The sequence below is a fragment of the Diplotaxodon limnothrissa genome, linkage group LG7 (genome assembly GCF_057381915.1).
Source record: "Diplotaxodon limnothrissa isolate DT_005_m linkage group LG7, D_limnothrissa_male_GT1.1, whole genome shotgun sequence".
NCBI classification, from domain to species: domain Eukaryota; kingdom Metazoa; phylum Chordata; class Actinopteri; order Cichliformes; family Cichlidae; genus Diplotaxodon; species Diplotaxodon limnothrissa.
The window spans coordinates 45,735,457-45,757,777 of record NC_140602.1 but is presented as its reverse complement, the minus strand read 5'-3'; the positions used below and the strand labels follow the sequence as shown (position 1 = coordinate 45,757,777).

The window sequence follows — 22,321 nt, the reverse complement described above, 5'->3', positions numbered from 1 at the left end:
GCGATCACCTCCCACAGAAGTGCACCGGCACATTTTTTGACATGCTTTCTTCTCCAAAGCCCCAGGCTTGAAGCTCCAGTCTGTCCTCCTCCTCCTCCTCCTCCTCTCTATCATCTTCTACTATATCTCCCTCCTCGTACAGACTAGGCTCCTCCACAGAGGTCTCCATGTTCGGGTTATAGCTACCAAAAGCCTGCGCCTCACTGTACTCGTAGATGGTGGGGAGGCTGCTGCGTAAACCGAAGCGGCGCCGCAGCGCCACGAGCAGCGGCTGCGGGATGGTGAAGATATCCACATTGTTCCCCAAGTCAATCCAGGCCAGCGTGGGGAACTTCTTGGGCTCCTTCATTACATCTGTCAGGTCTTTCAGGATGGCCGCTGTCAGACGGTTGCCATTAACAGCAAGTATGGTGAGTTTCGGCAAGCAGCTGAGGTAGGGCAGCAGCATGCGTAAGCTGTCGTCCTGCAGTTCAGTGAAGCTCAGGTCTACGGCGGACACCATGTCACTGCTGCTCTGAAGGTAGAAGGCCACGCGGTGGACATCCCGGCCGGAGAGCGGGATTCCCGACAGGTTGACAACGTCTCCCGAAAGCTTCTTTTTCAGCGTGGTCTTCAGGCTATTTAAAAGAAAAACAAATCATTATCACGATGTTCAAAAGTTTGGTCTCCGAGGTACAAAATGGTGATTTGCTGCAGACATTAAATGTGCAAGAAAATGCTTAGTTATGCAAACACAAGTAGGTGTTACTTATTGATACAGACATTATTGATTTAAGGGCTCCATAATGTAGACTCTAAATGTTCCACTGCTGCAAAAAAGACTGCAAAAAAAGAAACAGCATTAGGCTGAGTTCAGCCCACAATAACACGCAGAAGAGAATTTGCATTTATGTTTCGTCCCGAGGCTCTCAAACAACAAATTTTGTCTCCGGTGCTGAATGTGCGGCGTAGAAAGGCGCCAGGTGTTTTCAGCTTTGAGTGTCATCTGTTTTTTTCACCTCTGTGTCACCTCCAGTTCTACTAGTAAATAAAAAATCCATAAAATAAACCCCACAGAGACAAGAAAATTAAAATATTTGTGATTAAGCAAACCGAGCAAACAAAGCAAAAGTAAACATGTTACCCTGACAAATGAGTCTCCTTGCTATGATCTGGGACTGTAGCGTCACTCCTGGGACACGGATTATTTTGAAAACAGGGATTCAGTGGAAAGTTTGGGTTTTTTGGGGGTTAGAAAAAAGAAAATCGGGCCACTTGTGTTTGAAATATTGTGAGTGACAGGTTAATAAGCCACTGGAGTTGAGATGAATGCAGTTTAGAGATGAGAGTATTCGCAGTTGAGTCTTTATGCCAGGAGCATTAGGATGCGCCACATTTTGCAGTACGCTTTATAAGAATACAGACAGTGTAAAGTTGGGCGTTAGAGGCGATGATTACCATTGGACTGACTCCCTATTAAGTTAATTTAGCCAGAAACTGGCGTTAGCTTTAAATTTAATGTATACACTTGAGAGATGCATGATTCCTCTCCACAAACTGTCAGCAAGAAGGCAAATACATGTACTTCCCTGAACTTTTCCCTGTCAGGATTTGATAAATGGCTGTTAGGATATTGTGTAGAACAGACAGGAGGATAAAAGAGTCGATGATGCACGTACAAACAGTCTCGAAAAGGCAAGACACACAAGTGATAAAAGCAACACGTCACCATCTATGTCAGTCAAACTGTGGATAACAGATGTTAGGGTGAAACCATCTGAAAGGAAACTCCTACGCAGATAGGTCCATAACTTTTTGGACAAAGACTCAATTCTTGTGGTTTTGCTTCTGTAGATTGCCACGTTGGACCAGAGCAGTCAAGATGTGATTGAAGTGCCGACATTCAGCTTTAATTTAAGGGGTTTTACAAAAGCCTCGCATTAACTGTTTACAATCTTTTTTTATAAATGTTAACATTTCAAGAATGTTTATCCAAAGTAACTGGACAAACAAACACAATTTTAAATATATAATATATGTTTTTGATAGTTGGAGGAAATGCCTTTGACTCCCTGGAGTGTAGAACCCGTGGATGTTACCAAACGCGGTTTCCTCCTGCTTGTTTGTGGGTTTCTTTAGGTTTGTCTTCAGTTTTTTAAAAACCTGCCCCACTAGGTTGAGATCAGTTTACAGACTTGGCCACTGAAGAATATCCAATTTCTTTGAATTGAGAAACTCTTGGTTTTTTTTGCACTTTGCTTTGGGTCATTATCCCTGTGCGCTGGGAAGTGCCATCTGATCGGTTTTGCAGCACTGCTTCTTCTCTCAGCACTTACATCATCCATAAAAACTAGTGACCCAGTTCCACTGGCAGTCACACATGCCCAACATTACCTCCACATGTTTGCAGTATGCATCAGTTCATCTTGGTTTCATCCAAATATATGTGCAGGCTCTATTAGGTTTTTTTCTGGCAGTCTAATCTGGCATTCTTGTTCTTGACTGTAACCAGTGGTTTGCACCTTGCACCCTCTGTGTTTACATCTCCTGATTTAGGACCCCATGCAATCTGCATGTTATAAGAATAAGAGGAAGTACAGCATCATTTATAAGAACAAGTTTGTGGCAGTAAGGACGGACCCGACCACATATTTGCACTTTGTAACACTATTCCCGGTTGCTGCTCTTTTAACTCTGGCTGCAGCTTCCCAGCTGCCAGCCACACATACGGCACAACAACAACAAACTCAGGTGTCAGTCTCCACTGCAGGTCACCACAAACCACACCCTCCACAACAGAATGGATGTTGTGTATTTTGGGTTATAACAGGATCCGTAGTGGGCTTGCCCCGATGCATTAGGGGAAATGATGCTTTTCGGCTGTTGCTCGGGCTAGCTCCATGTTAAGTTGCTCCGTTATAATAAATACCGCAAGTTACGTCGTGGTCCGAGTATCATTGTTATACTAGTAACCCGGAGTGAAGATATAACAAAAGTGGCGACGAGGACGTCTGGACCGACGCTGCAGTCCGCTTTGGAGTTTTACATTTTTTTTTCCTGCTGATGCCTCGCGCTAACCTGGTGTTAGACAGCGCCGGAGGTAGGACGACGCTACCGGTGTGCGAAGGTGGATGTTGTTTTTTTTTTTCTCAGCGAAACGGGGAGGAATGTACAGCGGACAGGACGACGAAGGCAGACTCCGTAAGTGACGTTAACCAAAACATAAACGGATAAAAGAGACGTTACGAAAAGGAACAGTTGTGAGGGGAAGAGTGCCATTCAACCAGGAGCCGAGTAATGGCTGGAGTTACTGGCCCTATCGGTCCCTTCGACGAAAGCACGGAGCAATGGAGCTCATATACGGAGCGTTTTGGATATTTCGTTGCGGCTAACGACATACAGGATGCTAAACTGGTGCCCATTTTTTTGAGTGTGATAGGCCCAAAGACTTTTACCCTGCTAAGGAGCCTGCTACAGCCAGCAAAGCCAGGCAGTAAAAGTTTCACAGAGATCGTGGACACACTGACCAAACACTTCTCGCCCAAGCCCCTCGTGATCGCTGAACGGTTCAAGTTTCACAAGCGAAACCAAGAAGAGGGTGAGTCTGTCACAATGTTCGTTGCATCGTTACGCAAATTAGCTGAACACTGTGAGTTTAAAGATGTTTTAAATGACACATTAAGAGACAGACTCGTGTGTGGTTTAAGAAATGAAGCTGCACAGAAGAAATTGCTCACGGAAAGTGATTTGACTCTTGAGAAGGCAATTAATATCAGTGTGACCATGGAAATGGCATCAAAAGAAGCCCATGCGCTACATGCTACAGACAGAGTACACAAACTAGACAATGGTAAAGCAAATGCACAGGGACCATGCTTCCGCTGTGGCAAGTTAGGACACCTTGCTAGTGATTGCTGGTGCAAAGAAATGGATTGCAACAACTGTGGAAAAAAAGGTCATGTAGCACGGGCATGCAGGAACAAAAGGTGCAAGGATAAGGGCTCAAAGCCTGGGAATAAAAGAGGCACTGCAAGATTCAAAAAAGAAAGACATGTTCACACAGTTAAGCTTCATGAGGATAGAGCAAATGACTCCTCAGATGAAGAAGTGTTGTCTGCAATAAATACTGTGCGAATACTGAAGGTGGACGAAACCTCAGACGGCTTTTGGGTCACGCCCAAACTGGAGGGACATGTTGTAAAAATGCAGATTGACACTGGGTCAAAAGCATCACTAGTGTCATATAATGTCTATAGGACATGTCTGAAGCACCTTCCACTCAAACCCTCCGACACAGTATTTAAAGGATATACTGGACATCGAGTGCCTATGAAAGGAATGGCAGAGGTGACTGTTCAATACAATGGCCAAACTGCTAAGCTGCCTGTGTATGTTACGCAGAAGAACTGCCCTGCTATAATGGGACGTGTGTGGCTCAAAACAATCAGACTCAACTGGCAAGAGGTGAGAAAGCTGTCGCATGGTTCCTCTCAGCTACAGGCCATACTGGGAAAACATCAGGTTTTTCGTGAGGAGCTGGGCAGCATGAAAAAAATTACAGTGAAGCTGCATCTCAAGCCTGACTCCAAGCCAGTCTTTATGAAGGCTAGACCTGTGCCGTACGCCATTCGGCCCAAGGTGGAGTCTAATTTAGACGCATTGGTCAAGAATGGTGTTCTGGAGCCGGTTACGACCAGCGAGTGGGCCACGCCCATCGTTCCAGTTCCCAAAAAGGACGGCGGAATCCGGATCTGCGGAGACTTCAAGGTATCCGTGAATCCTGTATTAACAGCAGAGCAGTATCCCCTTCCACTGATTGATGACTTATTTGCTGGTCTGAGTGGAGGACAAAAGTTCAGCAAAATAGATCTCAACCAAGCTTACCTGCAAATGCACGTTGAAGAGCAGTCACGTGACATGTTGACTATTAACACACATAAGGGACTTTTCAGATTTTGCAGGTTGCCTTTTGGCATCACATCAGCTCCAGCATTGTTTCAACGAGCGATTGATCAAATCCTGAGCGGATTACCTGGTGTGCAATGCTATCTGGATGATATCCTGTGTACAGGAGCAGATGATGAAGAGCATCTGCGCAACTTGGATGCGACCCTTCAGAGGCTGAAGGAATACGGATTGAGAGTCCGTAAGGAGAAATGTGACTTTTTCCAGTCATCTGTGGAATATCTAGGGCACGTGATTGATGCAAATGGACTTCACACTGCACCTTCGAAGATCACAGCAATCGTGGATGCACCCCCACCACGAAATGTCAGTCAGTTAAAGTCTTTCTTAGGGCTGTTGAACTACTACGGACGGTTCATACCCAACTTGGCATCACTCCTGAAACCACTGCACAACCTGCTACGCAAGGAAGAAGCATGGGAGTGGACAGCAAGCTGCCAAGACGCCTTTCAAAAGGCAAAGGATTCACTGACTGCATCTGAGGTGCTAACCCACTTCAATCCCAAGTTCCCAATTCAGCTTGCTTGTGATGCTTCTCCCTATGGGGTGGGGGCAGTGATTTCCCACATTCTCCCAAATGGCGAAGAAAGGCCAATTGCATTCGCATCAAGGACATTAAACACAGCAGAGTCCAACTATGCTCAGCTGGAACGAGAGGCGCTGAGCATTGTATTCGGTGTTCGGAAATTCCACCAGTACCTGTACGGTAGGAAGTTTACACTGTTTACTGACCATAGGCCTCTCACAACCATCCTGGGACCCTATACAGGGATTCCATCTCTTGCTGCTTCACGTCTCCAGAGGTGGGCGTTGATATTGTCAGGACATTCTTATGACATCAAGTATCGCAAATCGGAGTCTCATTGCAATGCAGATGGGTTGTCCAGGTTACCCCTTCCTGTTAAAAAACCCGTCTCTGACACAGTTGAGATCCTCTACTTCAGGGAGGTAGAGACAGCACCTGTTTCGGCTGTGCAGGTGAAAAAGGCGTCCAGAAATGACCCTGTGTTGGCAGCAGTGCTGGACTGGATCATTAAGGGTCTGCCTGCAAGTAAGGGTGTAGACCTGAAGGCTTTCCTGGGAAAGCGGGCGGAGCTTTCTGTTCAGGCGGGATGTTTGCTGTGGGGGAGGAGAGTCATCATTCCCATGTCACTGCGACCAAAACTGTTGAAGCAACTGCATGCAGGACATAGTGGAATAGTGAGAATGAAGGAAATAGCGAGAAGCTATTTTTGGTGGCCAAATATGGACAAACAGATCGAGGAGATTGCTAAGAACTGCTCTTCGTGTCAGATGGTCCGGAACAACCCACCACTTGCTCCTCTTCATCCCTGGGAGTTCCCACAGGAGCCATGGCATCGGGTACACATTGACTTTGCAGGTCCATACGAGGACAAAATGTTTCTTGTAGCTGTTGATGCACACAGTAAATGGCCTGAAGTGACCATCATGAAATCAGCCACCACTGAAAAGACCATAGAAGCTCTAGGAGAAATGTGCAGTAGGTTTGGATCTCCTACTCAGATAGTCTCTGACAATGGACCTCAACTGGTTTCACAGGAAATGGAGGCTTTCCTACAGGCTAATGGAGTGCAGCACATTACGTCAGCTCCATACCATCCTGCAACGAATGGTCTTGCAGAAAGGTTTGTTCAGACAATGAAACATGCACTGAAAACATCACAAGGCCAAGGAACACTGCATCAGAGACTGCACAAGTTTCTGCTTAACTACCGGAATAGTCCACATGCGACCACAAGGACATCTCCTGCCAACGCAATGTTCAAAAGAGATCTGCGCACTACCTTTGATCTTTTGAAACCCTCAACTGTGAAGGACACTGTACAAAAACAACAAGAGAAACAAATCATGTACAGGGGTCAAAAGGTCAAGGGCAGAGTCTTCAGCACCGGCGAGTCAGTGCAGGCCAGGAACTACCGAGGAGTACACAAGTGGGTTCCTGCAACTGTCATTGCTCAAACTGGTCCAGTTTCATATACAGTTCAGGTGGCCGATGGAGTCTGGAGAAGACACGTGGATCAGCTACTCCGGTCCGCACCAGTGTCTGCAGAAGGGTCTTGCGGAGATCTTGAAAATGCACTCATCGACTCGTCAGCCCCTTCACACACACAAGTAGAGAACTCCACCACATCAGGAACAGTGGTTCCACCTGTAAAGGAGACTGTAAGAGAGACTGAGACATCTTCGGTGTCAGGAACAAAGGCTCCACAAGAGAGCACACAGACTGACGTTACCACAGACCGCCGATACCCCAATAGAGAGCGGCGGCCTCCTGTTCGTCTGAGTTATTAGATGGCACCTGACCCAAATGAACGGGGCAGAATAATCCCCATGGGTCATGGGGGAGGTTGAGGTAGTCCACCCTCACTCCCCAAGATAGCAATTAAAAGAGTTGGTGTTGTAACCTTACAGTTAAGAGGTGAAATGTTTGTGAGGCTATTACTGTCATGTGCCAGTGAAGACTGAAGTTTGTGAGTAGATCACCTGTTTATTTCATAGTACATCCTTTGTAAGAGGGGAGGAGATGTTGTGTATTTTGGGTTATAACAGGATCCGTAGTGGGCTTGCCCCGATGCATTAGGGGAAATGATGCTTTTCGGCTGTTGCTCGGGCTAGCTCCATGTTAAGTTGCTCCGTTATAATAAATACCGCAAGTTACGTCGTGGTCCGAGTATCATTGTTATACTAGTAACCCGGAGTGAAGATATAACAATGGATACTACGGAATCTCTCCATTTAGCAGGAACACAGTGAAAGGTGAAATACTACTATCGGTAACTATCAGACTTCCAGATCTGTCATGGAATTGCTCAACAAAACATTTGCTTTATAAAAGAACTTGGTTGAATATGGATAGCTGAGCTAAAAGGAGGAAACATACATGTTAGGGCGGTACAGGAGTGTGTAGACAGAGCCTGCTGCAGAACACTGTTTTTTTTGAAGAAGTCAGAGGAAACAGATATGCCAAACAAATGGAGAATTAGTTAAAGAAAATCAACAAACAGCAGAAAAACGCTCTGTTTGAGCGACCAGAGGTTCATTCTGTTTTTGTCTTAGTCCTGTTTGCTTTTCCTCGCCCCTCTGCCTCCTCAGGCGCAGTAAAGTCAAGTCAAGTCAAGTCAAGTTTATTTATAGAGCACATTTAAAAACAACCAAGGCTGACCAAAGTGCTGTACAGTAAATACAGATAAAAATACAATAGAACACAATTTCGTAAAACACCTCGCTGATAAAAATAAAATAAAAATATATAAAACAAATAAATTAAACCTTTCTAAAAGCCAATGAAAAGAGGTGAGTTTTAAGAGCGGTTTTAAAAGTTTCTAGGCTTTTGGAGAGTCTGACGTGAGGAGGTAAACTGTTCCACAGTCTGGGTGCAGCCACAGCAAACGCCCTCTCTCCCTTTGTCTTTAATTTATACCTGGGAACATCTAAAAGCATCAGGTCGGCTGACCTCAAAGATCTCCTGGGGCGATAAGTACTAAGGAGTTCTGACAGGTAAGAAGGTGCAGTGCCATTTAAAACCTTAAAAGCCAGCAATAAGATTTTAAAATCAATCCTAAAGGCAACTGGGAGCCAGTGGAGAGAGCAGAGAACCGGAGTGATGTGTTCTCTTTTTTTTGAACCGGTCAACAGGCGAGCGGCAGCGTTCTGCACCAGTTGAAGGCGATGTAGACAGGAACGATCTAGGCCAGCATAAAGGATTATCCCTACATCTCTCTCTGCTCTCTGGTCTGTCTGGGAGCCTCATAAATTGGCAGGCTGTGCTCTTTACATCTGTCACCCTCTCTGCTCGGTTAAGGGAAAGAAGAAGATCTGTAGCACACCGGGGCTGCGATTCGCAAGATTATTGATTTGAGGAGTAGGCTATAATTCATCTCTCCCTCCCTCATATCCTCACTCCTGCTCACTGCCTCTCACTTTCTTGCTCTTTTCTATTTTCTTGGCCTCTTCGGTTTGTTTTGTTCACAGCCTCACAGTCTCTCCTGTTCTAAATCTGATCTGCTGAAGCAAACATATTCACCCCTTCATTCTCTCATTTTTGAATGGCTCCCTTCAAAAGGTTATTGAATTGCACGCACCAGGTACACCTAAACCTCTAATAATTAACAGATTAAAAGACCTAGAACAGTTTTCATATGAGAATGAAAACCGTATTTTTGGGTTATGTATTATAGGGGACATCCACAAAGTGAATCTCCTGTTCCATCACATCCTAAAAATACTGGCAGCTGCCAGCGCTACACTGCAGCCTCCTAGTAGATACATGCATGGTATAAATTTCAAAGTCCTACATCGCCTCGTTCTCCAGTTATCGCATTCACAAGATTTTCAGAAAACATGACCTCTGACCTTGAGGTCAGACTCGAACTCGTCCAATATTTTTAGTAGATACACTTATGCTATTGATTTTAAACGCCTACCTCTCCTCTTCCTCGAGTTATCGCATTCACAAACGTAGGTGTGCACGCCACTTGCCTGGCCGCCCACCCGGCGGGGTGATGACAATACCCCATCAGTCTTGTACTGCTGAGGGTAAAATGCTCAACTGGATTGATGTCTGCTGACTGTGTCATTTGATTACAGTGGCTCAATGCCATGTTCAAGAAACCAGTTTGAGATAATGACACAGCGAGTTATTGTGGTGGAAGCAGCAATCAGAAGACGGTCATCACAACACTGTGGTCATAAAAGGACGGGCATAGTCACGGACAATACTCAGGTAAGCTGTGACATTTAAACAATGCTAAGAAAGAAAATATAGCCACATCATTATACCACAACAGCGGTACCCAACCCCCGGGCCACAGACTGGTGTCGGTCCGCGAGTTGTTTGCTCTGGGCTGCGAGAGTTGAGGCTCGGGTGTGAAATTGATGGTTCTCAGGGTTTTTAACATTATTTTTTTAATTGTTTTTATCGTTAACTTGGTTTCCCTGGGTCTTTTCCCGTGTCTTATAAATAAATCTTCTTTTTTCTGGTACCGGTACTGGTTTTATTTTGTTGTATTATTCCGCAACATGTGAAAATATTGTCGGGCATAAACTGGTCCGTGGTGCAAAAAAGGTTGGGGTTGTACTACAACACATCCATGCTGTCATGTTTTTTATTTTATTTTAACCCTATCATCTGGAAATCACAGCAGAAATTGAGAGTCATCAGACCTGGCAACACCAATCTTCTTGTTCAGCCCATACAAAAGTTTTGCTGACAAGAGTGGCACCGATTGTGGTCTTCTGCTGCTGCAGGTTCAATATGCTGTGTTCAGAGATGCTCTTCTGCATACCCTGGTTGTAATGTTTTTTTAGCCTTCCTATTAGCTCAAAGGAGTCTTGACATTCATCTCTTACCTCTGGCATCAACAAAGCATTTTCACCATGAGACCTGCTGCTCACAAGATATTTTCGCCTTTTTAATGCATTTTCTGTAAACTGATGGCTGTGTGTGAAAAATCCAGAATCAGCAGTTTCTAAAATACTCAAACTGGCCTGTCTGGCACCAGCAGTCTTGCAGCATTCAAAGTGATATTCATCTTTCTTCTCCATTTTGATGTTTGGTTTGAACTTCAGCAGGTTATTTTGATCTCGTCTGCATGCCTTGAGTTGCTGCCATGTGATTGGCTGATAACAGTGAACGTTAGTGAACCTAACATAATAACAACATAAAATCCTAACCAGGGCAATTGATGTGCAAGTATGTCTGACCTTCAAGAAGCTAATTTGCAGAGATTCAGTTAAACAAAGGTTTTTTTTTCAGTGCTACTTTTCATGTAATTTTTATGTTCTACCTGTACCAGTGCATGTGACACAGCACAGGAGCCTGAAAACTGTCCAAAGTCTTCTATGCTAATTTTCATTGCTTAATTTGTAATATATATTTTTTTAATTTTCCATGGTCCCCCTCTGATTCGTTCTCATTGTCCCCCTGTTACACCTAGTTTGGGGATCGCTCCTCATATTTGACGTTAGTTTCTCGGCAAATTCTGTGATCTCTTATATGTTAACAATTAAATTACTATTCAATAATTTTTTCTCAGTTTAATAATACAGAAAACAGAAAATGATGAATGAGGTTTGCACATTGCTAAGAAGCAACTTAAAAAGCAGGAGAAGTCTTCTTGGGTTAATCAACCACAGGTTTTCTGTTCCACTGTGCAGCTTCTGCTCTTTACTGTCATCTAAGTGACTATTGTTCTCTCTGACTTATTTATAGGAGGTTTTCCTCCTTCTGCTAGAACCTTTCCCTCTCACCTGTGGTGCCTTTGCATTCATGTAGAAAGAGCTATTTCATGAGACAGGCACAGTAGGTGCTGCAACTGAGTAGGTGGTGCACGGGGAGGTGGGGCTCTAATATGATTTTAATGAGACAGAGTAAAGACCCCCCCCCCCCCCCCCCCCATCCCCCAAAATGTGCTTCCTCCCAGCTCCGTGAGCTCAGTTCCACCCACGGGCTCCTTAGTTAGCTGCAGGCCCAGGGGGCATAAGTAGGATTTCTAAAGCCACAGTGTATGCAACTGTCCATCAGCATGAAAATGATAACAACATAAACAACAAAATGTCTTATTTTGCTCTTTCTGATGTGGTTGCACACTTGTAGGCAGTGGTGCGTTTCCTCTTGGACCAGCTCAGTCACAAACAACTTCAAAGGCTAGCACGTCCCCATAAATATGATGTGAACGAGAGCGTCCCCAGCTTCGGGACCAATTTAAAAGCAAATAACTGAGGAAAATCCATCTATTGACATCTTCAGGAGCAACTGATACAACAGCGCAGGAATCCAATAATGGCTGAGTCTCATGTGTCAAACTATTGGCTGCTTAAATGTGGGTTCACACAGGCTGTCTAATTGCTTTTCATATGCCGTCTTTCCTCTGGGATGTTGTTAACTTTTATCCACTGAACCAGGGTCCTTGTTGATTTGTAGTTATGTAAACCCCAGAGGTGGAGACTAAAACATCTGGGGTTTGTGACGTTAAAAATGAGTGCAGGCAAAGAGAGTGGAGTGCACAAAAAGGGTCAGAACAAATTGAAAGAATAATGACTTAATGAAACATTTTTGAGAATTCGGTTTAGGAGCTACACGAGTGATTCAGCGTGTTTCAGACTGCAATGGAGTTAGCGCTGATTAAAAAACCTACAGTGGCTTGATCTATTGCACAATCTGCTGCTGTTGAGACAGAGATTTATTCAGTCTAGGCTGCCCGGCGACTTCTGTGCCTTTTGAATACATAACAGCTGATTTTTTTTTTTTTTTTTTTAAACAAAAATGAATAGAAAAATATTCATATTCAATTTGCAACTTTTATTTCCAGATGTAAAATATACAACTTTGGCTTTTTTCCCATTTTCACTGAAACATTTACCAGATACATGTAGGAGTTGTAATTTTGTTCTATACATCCCCAGACAGCATTAAAGCCTCTCCATTAAGGCTCGGTCGTAGCAGGTCCATTGATTTCTGCATTCACACTCATTTTCTGTTCCCCGTTAGTCTCCACTCAGTCTAGCTGTCTCAAAAAGTTAAGTGCCCATCATTAGTCTGCAGCTTCCCTCCTTCACCAATGTACTAATCAATTTTTGCTTGAATGCAACCAAACACTTTCTCAGCACTGAACCAGGCAGAGATGGAAGGCTGAGGAGATGAACACATTTAAAAAGAGCTGATAGGGTGAGAAATGTGGGGAAAATCTTATCTGCAGACTTCATGACTCGTGGACTACATGGATCTCTTTTTATCCTGGGGAGCTAGAGCCAACCCTATCTGGGCATAGAATGAGAGGCGGGGTATTCTTGCATAGGTCACGGGTCCATCACAGGGCAAACGTAAAGAGAAAGACAATGCTTATATTCACACCTACGGCCAATTTAGACTGACCAGTTAACCTCACATGCATGTCTTTGTACTGTGGGAGGAAAGCGGAGAACCTGGGAAAAATCATTAATCTGTTTCTTGAGATGCTAACTGCATGGCTGACATCTCGATTCATCTTTTCACTCATGCAGTTGCATATAGTTTCTGTAAAGAACTATTACTGTTAAGCAGTTATTTTTAAAAATTAAAAAAGCTTGCTAACAATAATGAGATGTATGATATTAAATATGCCTCACTGTCATTATAAGTTATTAAAATGACCCCCAACTGGTCACGGCAGATGGCTGCCCCTCCCTGAGCCTGTTTCTACTGCATTTTTATTCCTGTTAAAAGGGAGTTTTGTTTCCAAGTAACTTCCTCAAGTGAGAAATTCTGACTTTAATCACAGAATTTGGGTTTTTATTTTTTCACAATGATGAAAAAAATTATAATTCTGAGGCGAAAGTCAAAATTCTGACCTCAAATAAAACAGAACAAAAAAAATCTATAAAAACCCCTCCAAAACAAAGCAAAACTCACAAAACACAATGGAAGTGTTTTTGTGGAGACGGTAGAAATGACAAGCTAACATTTTACTGCTAATAGCAAACATGCGCTGGTTTTGTATGAATTATGCGATTTAAACACACACTACCCCTTTTCTCCCTCACAACACTGAAGAATTCTCTGCTTCTCTTAAGTTTGTTCCGGTCCCTCAGATGTTTTCTTTTTTCTATTGTGTTTTTATTCAATTTCCATTGTGTTTTGTGTGCTTTTGCAGCAATTTTTATTGTTAATTTACAAGCGTCTTCTTAAATTACAGTATATTTGACCCCTTGGGGCCACCGTAGATTTCTGACTTTTTCCCCCCTCATAATTTTAATGTGATAATTCTTACTTTTCTCACTTTTTTCTTTAATTATAAAAAACTCTTACCCTAACCTATAACCCTAACCTCTATAATCCTCTAACAGCACCTCTGAGTAGTGTTTTCATAGCGTTATTTTATTTAATTTTCTTTTGACAAATAAGGTCTTGCTGTGCAATCAATTACACTAACAGCCCATCCAAGAAGTCTCCGGTCTCTGTTATGAAATATATTAATTTCTTGGTTTGAAGCATTATTAAGCAGATATGTCTGTGTGGGCCATACAGCTGAAGTTTGTGGGTGATTTGATGGTGGCATTATCCATATTCTCTCCAGTCTCTTAAAAGCATGAAAGCTGAATACTTTATTACAAATTATAACCCATTAATAAATCATTTATATTATATAATCTGTCTCATTAGAACATGTTATTAGAAAAGGTCTGTGGTCCATTTGCACAGCTCTGACCAAGTTCAGCATGTCCGTGATCACATCAGAGAGAATAACGAGCAGTATCTCAGCTGTGAGGAGAAACTTCTCTGAACTACAAATTTGATTTGAATTTTTTCCCGCTGAGCATGCAGAGATACACCAGATTCATTTCAGGGCAATAAAATAAAAGCACTTAAGAAACACTGGATATGGATGCTGTACCACAGACCCGTGGGACGACCAGATCAATGTCTGCTTCATCAACGCTTTGGTCTTGACTTGTTTATACCTCAGATCGATCTGAACTGTTTTACCTCCGGGCATTTGTATAATACATGCGTGGTAGTCTGTCTCAGTCAGGGAGGGCCTTACAAGGGTCCAATGTACTGTACAAACTCATCGCTGAAAAGTGAGCTGCTAAAGGGCCGATCCTTCAGTTCTCTGCAGATGTCACTTCAGGCCTTTTGACTGCAGGCTCAACATTTTCTCCACCAGCTTGTGGAGCTTGACTCAGTTATAGCATCGGCTATGTGTCACTCTTACGCCTCAGGCTACTTTGACCCGTGTTAATGAGGATTCTTTACAGCGACTCTAAAAATGGAGTTGAATTTGCACAACTATGCAACTGTCATACTGATACTACGGTTCCTGCAGAAAATGCACTAGGAAACATGAAAGTGGTGATTACATACACCATCCAGAGTCCTCCAGTTTCATGGGGATAATGGCACATTTTCTGGGAAGGAAAAAATAGCCTCAAAGCTCATTTGGATTTGGATTAAATTTCAGTGAAACATTTAGCGGATGGGCTGATTAAGGCTGCCTCTATTGTACACTGTCAATGCAGCAGCTTGAGGCTGTGCAGTGTTTTGACATCTCAAATCATTCACTTGGTTCTTGGAAACTTTGAATTCGAAGTTTCGGGGAAACGTCGGTGTTGACTGAGAAAGAAGTGACAGCGTGTGCCCTTAAAATGAGAAAAGCTCTCGCTATTTTTTGTTTTGTTTTTTTGTCTCATCTCACCGAAAGACACAAATCATGGAAAACACAGGTCGAACAGTCTCCAACTTACAGTCCCACCCTTAAAGATGCAGCGCCATTAGTCACCATCCGCCTTTCGTACGAGTCTGAAGGTGGAGTTTTAATTAGCACAAAGAAAAACAGGAACAAAAAAGACTCCAGGGTCTGTCGAGTTTCTATAAACCACAACTATAAGCTACTCCATCACACAACTCTCAGAGGTCTCTTCACACATCGATGTGGAAAACACGTCAGACTGCACAACCTGCTGTGACATTTTTTCTCATAAAAAAAAAAATTTCCCACCAAAAAATGTAAGTAATGTACAGTACAGCGCAAAAGAAACCAAATGTCTTTGACTCCCATGTAAATACCACTAACATTAACGCCCTGTTATGTTCATTTTACACCAAAAATAACACAAACGGCCCAGCGACGCAATGACGCGGATCTCTTCTAATGACATGTAAATTCAAACCAAAAGCATATCGTTGCCTTTGTGCCGATGATACTTAAACCTCTCGGTACAGGATGTACCACAATTCAACTGCGCAGTGTGGCAGAAGCAACACGTGCTTCTCGGGTGAGCTATAAATTCACCCATGATTTGATTTCATGTGACAAACTAGATGATTGGGAGGAAAGAGCGCTGCGACAGAACACATAGAAACAGTTTGCATTACATAACTGTATATCATGGAGGAGTGTGCCTGTCTCTGCTACACCGTGTCACGGCGCAGTTATGAAACCAGCATTAAAATGCAGGGCTCCAAACACAGGCCCGGGGGCTTGATCGTGTGGAGTGATCTGTGTCAGCCTTCAAGGAAGGAGACCCCGCAGATCATCAAAAACACAACAATCCTTATTTATGTTTTAGTGAAGCAGCCTTATCTCTGATTCACAGTTAAAAACATGAACGGTTAGGAGAGGAGAAACCATCAGAAAGAAGCTCTTGAAATGCATAAAGAGGATTTTATCTCAGTTAAACGAACTACACCAGCGATCTTCAGTTCAAAGATCAACACATTTAATCATTCTAATTATTTAATTGTCACCCCGTGCCCTGAAGTCACTGAGCGCCTCCTCCTCCCTCCGCCTCACTCTGCAGGATCTCCACGGGAAGCCCTCAATTATTCATGGACAAGGATGGTGGATGGATCTTTAAGGCTGTATTAAAAGTGGAGGTCAGAGAGACAGGAGATCGAGGAGACTGAATGTGGCGTGCATTCAAGTAGAGTACTCCATCGCCGAAGGGAAATAAAAACAGGGACGGTCACATTTTACAAAAAACAGACATCTGTAGTTCATATTTTCCCACAAACTCTTTCCCCTCCTCAGTTATGCGTTGACCTTGCGGCGTAGTCAGAGGTCAGGCACGCTGTGTCAGAGCCTGTTTGGACTGCCAGAGTACACTTCAGGGGGGTAATTTGGCTCCAGACAAATAGGTCACGCATGCTTTAAAGGCAGATGACACAAAACTTAGTTTGCAGATGTCACAAGTACAGTAAAAACATTAAAGAAGAACTAGATAGTTAATTTTACCAGCAGCAGATGTGCACATTATTGGTAACAGCTTAATATTTAGCTCTACGCTAAAGTGTTGGACAGATGTAAGTTTCAACTGTTGATGGCTTAAAGAAGAACAAAAAAATGTCTGTCCACAGTTTCATGGTTTTAATAGGTCAAGGAAGCACAACAGCTAAAGTCAGAAAGTAACCAAAAGGTGCTTTCAGACCTGAGTTAGAGGAACTGTCTGGGACTAAATGCCTAATCGGGTGCCGTCCCATCAACGACACACCTTTAAAGGCTTTTTCTTCCGTGTATTTGCACCACTTAGTACACACACATGATTGGATTACTAGTATAGCTGCTGCTACTACTATACAAACAGTGTCCTGTGTATTGTGTTGAGAAAGGCAACGTTTCAACCAGAAAGCAGGGTTGAAATGTGTAGTGCTATACTGTCGCTATAACACCATTACACTGCATGAAACATATGTTCACATGTTTCCAGTCAGCTTCTTCAGTTTCCCTTCACGGAAAGGCCAAGGATGTGAGCTGAGGACCAGTTTGCCTTGCTCGGTTGACATTGTGTTGTATTTCCTTATACAGACGTAAAAACTTTAACAAAGCTTAAAGTAACACTGTTGTTTGATTGTCTCCACAGATCGTGTTTACATCATCGTGTTGTTTTGGTTTCTTTTTTTAGGGGTCACCACATCTCACCCTAGCATACTTTCCTGTCACGCCAAGACTCTGGATGTCTTTCATTACATCCATGAACCTCCTATGAGATCTTCCCTTTTTCCTCTTGCCTGGCAGCTCATTCTTCAACATCCTTTGTTCAATATATCCACTATCCCTCTGCATGCGACCAAAGCATCTCACTCTTGAATATTTGACTTTGTCTCCAAACTGCTCAACCTGAGCTGTCCCTCTCATATACTCATTTGTAATCCTATCCATCATGCTCACTCCCAATGACAGCCTGAGCATCTTCAATTCTGCCATCGCCAGCTCGACCTCCAGTCTTTTTGTCAGTGCCACTGTCTCCAAACAATAGACTAGGTCTCACTACCATCTTGTTAACCTTCTCTCTCACTCTTTCTGTCACACATGAAATCCGACACTTGTCTTCAACCGCTCCACCCTGCCCGCATGCTCTTCTCTTGCTTTGGATGATTGGCCCCAGTTTGCATTTCCACCCATCTCCCTCTCATTCACTTATTTTCAAACAGATTATGTTTGCATACATTTTTGAAATATCTTTCCTTAACACTGGATACCACAAAGTATGAATATATAAATAAGAACTCTGACAGTCTGACAGACCTTGTGCACAAAGACCAAGAACTTCCTCCTGCAGTGTTTAAAAAACCTGGCCGGTAACTAAAGTCCTGTCCACAATTAAAACAAGTTTCTCATTGTCACAGTTGGGCTGAAGTGAACAGATCCAGCTTTCTTTGCTTTTATTTGCTTTCTCTTTTCGGTGTTAACGTTTCCCACGCCATCCAATGTCGGTAAGCATTATTATTCCATCCCCTGGTGCATATTTGAGTTACATCACTTCCAAGTTGAGACCCACTTGGTGTTCCCAGCAAATTATCACAGCAGCAGAGGTAAAGTCAGGACATCATGACATGAAAGTGAGTAGAATACATCGTCAGGGAGCCAAGAAACTTTCATGGTCAGTGTGTTTAAGATTACTGAAATTTCTTTATTTCTTTGCCTTTGCTCATGTTAGCAGTTTCCCCCTCTTTTCCCTGTATCTCACAGGATGTGTGTTAAGGAAGTCTCTGCCATTAAAAAAGATTTCTCACCATTCTTAAGCCAAAATATCGATTTATTAGCTGAAAATGTTGACTTACAGATTCGACTTCTGAATAATTAAATCAAAATTGAAAAACAACTTGAAATTTTGAGTTAAGTTAAACATTTAAGATAATAATAAATAGAAATAACTTGAATGTGTCCTCATGTGCCTTTGTTCTTCTCATCACTGTCTGGTTTAATTTATGAGCGCCTCACTGTGCATTTCTCACTGCTGTCTATTTGATCTGAGTGGTGTATTTCAGCCTTTTTAAAGCCAATGAGTCAAAGCAGCGTTTTGTTATTGCGTTTCTTAAAATTAACACTTAGAGTAGCTCTGCTTCCATCATGGTGTCCTTTCAGAACTTCACCTTAAAAACACCATAAATATCCCATCTGGTCTGACTTTCCCAGAAAGATAAATTAAAGACAGACATTTTTTAAAACCACATCAGTGTAAATGTTGGCTTGAGGTAAGCTCTGAGTCAAATATTGCTGTGGCTCTGGAAGGATTGTGCAAAAGGGGAATTCTCGAAATAACAGCAAGGAAACGAGGAAGACGGGAGTTCTTTAAAGATTAGAGCAAATGAGGCTGAGGAGAGCAGAAAAAAGCTAGTTAGAAAATCCCACTGAGCTTTTTTCCCTTGTGATTAGTGAAAAGCTGTCACAGATTCGGGGCTGAAGCTGTAAAAGTGGTCATGGGCATCCAAACTGTTAAAGAGATGTCTAGAGAATTTTCACTACTCAACCAAAATTAGTTGTATAGTGAAGATGCCTGGATGGCTTTTCACTCGTTAGTGCTGCAGGGGTGTGATTCCGAAGTGACAACATGACATGAAGTGCCACTTGTGCAAGTGCAGCCTATGAGCAAAGGCACGGAAAAGGTGATCTTGTTAAAGTAGGAAGGGCATTTCAACTCTGGTAGAAAGGAGAATGACACATTTGTGAGCTTTGTGCAGTAGATGCAAGATTTAGGCAGATCATGGCTATTAGTGTACTTGTTTCTTGAGTTGAGATCTAATGTTTATGTCGAAATTGTTTATGCAAAAACAGCCAACTAACAACTCATTAAAATATAGTCCCATACTGTCTATGATCCAGTAGGCTGCTCGGTATGTGCTGGAAGACAGGTGCACATTTCACATGTTGTGATTGGACTTCAGTTGAGGTATGACCAGAAATCAGGCTGAAAATGAGCAAAACAAAGCATAACCGATGGTCCAGCCATGAATACTTCATACATGACAGAAGCTCAAGATTATAGATATCTGCCTCTTGTTTCTTTTCCCTTTACTCTGCTGGTTTCCACTGAAATTCCCGATGAACACGTGGCATTTTTAATCTTTGTTGTAAATTTGTGTTATTACAAAATATTTGAGTTGTGCAACAGTAAAGTGATCTCAGATGTTAAATGTTATCAGATGTTTCCAGATGCTTTCTTTCTGACTATTTCATAACACACTAAACACATCTAAATCACTGCTACATCACTATGAAAGCGTGAGTACTTACAGACGAACAAGACCTTGGAAGATGTCAGTTGTTAAAACTTGAAGCCAAAATGAAAGTGATGAAACTGGCATCTGGACATCCTTCACAGTGTGAAATGTGGGTGGAAAAGCAGTTTAGTTTGAGCAGTGTGAGGTCTGGGTCAAATATCAGGACTTGGGTTATCAACACTCATCCGCAGCTGTTCCCACCTGCTCAAAACAGCTGTCACAGCCGCGCCTGGTTTCAGCATTGGACAGCATGACGAACAAAACTGAAGATGAGCTTCAGTTAAATCTTGACTCAAATACACCAACAACAACAACAACCAAAAAAACAGCTCCACAGATATTTTTCCAATACTTGGATGGTTTTCTCTCTACCCTATTAGAATGAGTGCTCTTCTTGAGCTATAGTAATTTTACCTGAAGACGCCTCTAATATCTGCTGCCAGAGCATCGCATCAATTATTGCCCTGCAGTAAAGACGAGTAATGAAATAGCAATCTGCAATTGGATTCCAATCTCTTCAAAATGTGCTGGAGGCGCAATTTTAGTGCAATATGAAGCATGAGCTTGATTAATCTGAAATTCAATACCAATTACGGTAACATTAAAAACTCCACTGGATGTTTGGCAATACTGTAGAAAGCTGGCACAAGCAGCTGCAGAGTAAGAATGAAACTGCCTCGATAATATATTATGCGCGACACACTTGCTTTGCACTTACAGTGTTAGAGAAAAAAAAAAAACAAGACTCTGTAATAAAGCTTGAATTATAGTTTATATGTCATCTGTTGAACATTTGGAACCACTTGCATATATTTCATGAAAGTAATCTCCCGTGTGAATGGAGAAAATAAGATTGCGAGGGTACAATGCAGCTTACGTAATAGCTATCGCCTTTTCATTTTATAAAAAGATCAAATTGTTGATCGATTCAAAGTGAGTCTGGAAGAAGGGGAGGGCAGGCGGGGGCTGCGTGTGACTTTTAATCTGCTACCTTGCACTGATTCCAGATTTTCTCTCTCCCTCTCTCTCACTGACAGGCCTTTCCCCCAGAGCGTTTCCCCAGAGCCTCGACTCAAACTGCAGAACCGCTCGGTGTGGCAACTGTTGAACAAAATGGACTCTCACAAGGAGGAGAGAAAAAAATCCCACAGGAAAGGGGGAGAGGGAGAAAATCGATGCAAGAAGGGGATTTTCAAATAGGTTGAACTGAAGGTCGGGGGGTTACTGAAAGAGAAGAGCTTAAAGGTGGGCGAGAAGATTGCCAAAGAAAGGAGTGAGGGATTGAGAAAGAGAAGATTGAGCTGTAATGAAAAGCATCTGAAATCAAGTAAACTGATGCTTAATCTAATCCAAAGGCAGCCACGTTTTCTGCATGTTTCAGACAGCATCGTATCCAGCAGCAGAGAGACAGCCACAGTAAAGTGCTGCTGTGTGGATGTTTGCAGCCGAAGCTGTGAGAGAGACAGAGCTTGCTAATGAGCACACTGGGAGTGTCTGCCTTGTTGTTTTGTTGAGTGTTATTTCGAAACATTGCAACCAAGAGACTCGGGCGGGAAGGCAACTCTAGCTGTCAAACCATCTTTCGATCTGGGTTAATTGTTCGGGGAGAGTGCCGTATTATTATGATTAGCACTGTTTTTCTTTTCTTTTTCCCCCCATAATGTTTCCTCAAATGTAACTGTTACTTAACTGAGTTTGAGCATTTTTATTTGTTTACACGGATTTTTCTCGAGCTGATCAAATCAGTGTCCTTTGTTTACTCCTTTACATCCTTTATCTCGCTCTCTCTCTACCTCTCAAGCATTGATAACACACTTAAAGCACACTTCACAAAGTACATCAGTTTAGGGGTTGGTTAAAATATCATCCAGTCAAAGAAGCAACTCAATTTAGACATGCAGACATGGTCAAAGTCAAACTGAGCACCAGCCTGGGGAAGAAATTTGATTTATGTGGTTGTTGGTGCCAGACAGGCAGGACTGAGTATGTCAGAAACTGATTTTTCCACAGAGCCATCTCTAGTTTAAGAGAGAAAACATCTAGTGAGCAGCGGTTTTCTGGGTGAAAATGCCTTGTTGATGTCATGGAGAATGGCGAGACTGCCTCAAGCTGACTGGAAGGACAGAGTAATGCAAATAACCATTCATTACAATAGGCAGATGGGCTACAGCAGCAGAAGACAACACTAGATTCAACTCCTGTCAGCCGAGAACAGGAAACAGAGGCTACAATATACAGGGGCTCCCCTGTAAATTATAGCCTCAGTTGGACAACAGAAAATTGGAAAAACATTGTCTGGTGATGACACTGTAGTGTAACGGTGTGGGGGATATTTTCTTGGCACTCTTCTGGCCCCTTAGTACCAACATCATTTAAACA

General features: G+C 42.8%; 1 protein-coding gene across 1 annotated transcript in view; it reads right to left on the bottom strand.

Moving 5' to 3' along the window:
• Positions 1 to 4: 4 nt before the first annotated feature.
• lrrc75bb (leucine rich repeat containing 75Bb) overlaps positions 5 to 22,321 on the bottom strand; it is a 40,641-nt gene continuing 18,324 nt past the window's right edge. Inside the window, exon 4 of the mRNA XM_085358225.1 lies at positions 5 to 617. Coding sequence (XP_085214351.1) covers positions 5 to 617 — 613 coding nt within the window. The remainder of the gene's footprint in view (positions 618 to 22,321) is intronic.